The sequence below is a fragment of the Caenorhabditis briggsae genome (genome assembly GCF_000004555.2).
Source record: "Caenorhabditis briggsae AF16 supercontig from assembly CB4, cb25.NA_018, whole genome shotgun sequence".
In the NCBI taxonomy this organism is placed as follows: domain Eukaryota; kingdom Metazoa; phylum Nematoda; class Chromadorea; order Rhabditida; family Rhabditidae; genus Caenorhabditis; species Caenorhabditis briggsae.
Window position 1 is genome coordinate 10,274 of NW_025543292.1, and position 1,842 is coordinate 12,115.

The 1,842-nt window shown below is 39.1% G+C and overlaps 1 protein-coding gene across 1 annotated transcript; it reads right to left on the reverse strand.

The window, feature by feature from the left end:
• Positions 1 to 555: 555 nt before the first annotated feature.
• On the reverse strand, positions 556 to 909 carry CBG23643 (the record flags this gene model as incomplete). Its single annotated transcript, XM_002647803.1, has 2 exons — positions 556 to 774; positions 817 to 909. The coding sequence occupies 2 exons, from the start codon at positions 907 to 909 to the stop codon at positions 556 to 558; spliced, it is 312 nt and encodes a 103-aa protein (XP_002647849.1).
• Between the last annotated feature and the right edge of the window lie 933 nt (positions 910 to 1,842).

Genomic DNA, 1,842 nt, shown 5'->3' on the forward strand with positions numbered 1-1,842 from the left:
CATGATTGCAGCTATTAATGATGGCAATTATAGCAGCAATCACACATAATCCCCAAATGCTCCAATATGTTGAATAAATCTGAAATATTTCGGTTTTCTTGAAATTATCACAGATACTCTCAAAGTACCCAAGATCTCATGTTGGACTTGTCACCAGCTAATGGTTCGGATGAATTGTAATTGAATACAACATCTTTTAGTTTACGATCATATGAACTATCTGTCATGAAAGCTCCCCAGACAACCAGACCAACTGAGCATAGCTAAAATGTATTATGAAGAGAATTTCAACTGGTTACAGTANCCCACGGGTAACTCCCTGAGAATAACCTGAGTTGTAGACAATGATATCCAAAATAATCCTTCCAATTTTCTAATATTTTCCCCCTACAGTAATCCTTCCAATTTTCGAATATTTTCGCTAGTGATCCTTTTTATTGTTTCAATATTTTCACATGTTTCTACCTTTTTCTAATAGTTCTAGGGATTTTTATTTTTTCACAAGTTATCTTTTGGTACAATGGTAAATAAAACAGTATGTCAAGTGGTCTTTTATTATACTCCAGAAAGAGCTGGGATTGCGACGAGAGCAGCTGCTCTGCCACGTGTCTCATTGTCTCCTGCTCTAGCTACTTTTTTGATCTCATCCCGTCCGTCGGTTGACATGTGAATGTTGTACGCAGAAACAGAAACTGATGCTCCAATGAAGATGAGATAGAAGAGTTTGGCAAGGACATTACTGTCACCCAGTGAGCCGAGAACAACCATCATCAGCTGAAACGGTCAAATTAGGTAGATAAAAGGGAATCGAATCACCTCAAGAGCAGAGCAAGTGAGAACGGCACATCTTGTGGCAAACACATATTTGTTGTACTCATAAGGTGGAATTTGGTCCATGGTGAGAGGCATCGCGTTGGAGAGAATCAGTTTGTGATTGAACGAAACTTGAGACCGCCTGGAAATTTGTTCTAGTAGCCTTTAAAAATAACCAGGAAATTGGGCATAGGGTTAGTAAGGAAGGATGGGTTCACGGGTTTTGAGACCTTCCATGAAAAATAAATATAAATTGGGTTAAAGTTGAGAACATGGAGCTTTCTGTTGAGAGCTCGTATTTCTACACCAAGATGCAAAATGTTTTTTGCTTTTTTTTGATGGAGGAGGGAATTCTTTTCACGTTTATTTGTCTTACTATTAGTTACTGTTATCTGAATTTCAGCTAGCTGAGTTATGACCTAGAAAAGTTTCCCTATGATTAAGCAATTTCTCGTGAAATTTTTTTACGGAATAGTGTGTTTCTTTTAAAACAATAGATTTCAATCAGCTGTGTGGTAGGGAGTAGTATATAATTGTCCTTTCTAGAACACTTTTTAGACCGCCTCTAATTAATACCACTTTTGTCAAAATTTCATATCAATCTCTAAGGATAATACCATTAATCAATCAAAACTGTCATTTTAAAATAACTCTCTTTTTCCACCCATTTTCCCGAAACCGCCTGGGGTCCTCCATCAACCCTCCGCTGGTCATCGCCCCTTTAGCGCTCCGCTGGCGCTCTGTCAGATTATCGTCGGCTCTCCGTCAGCTCATACCACCTCTCCACTACGGAATTATCCGCCAGTATACCCCAAGTCTCTCCACTACGGATTCATTCTTACATTAAGCACCTTAAGGATCTCTACCACGAGTTTATCACTTACCCAGTTTGTCTTAACTTTGGGCGATTATCCAGAACATGGGGACGTTCAGTATCTTGATACTTAGCCATGAACCCCAAACATGGCATCTACACTTATGCAGCTTAACTTTGAGTGGATATAATAGCACCTGGGGGACGTTCAGTAT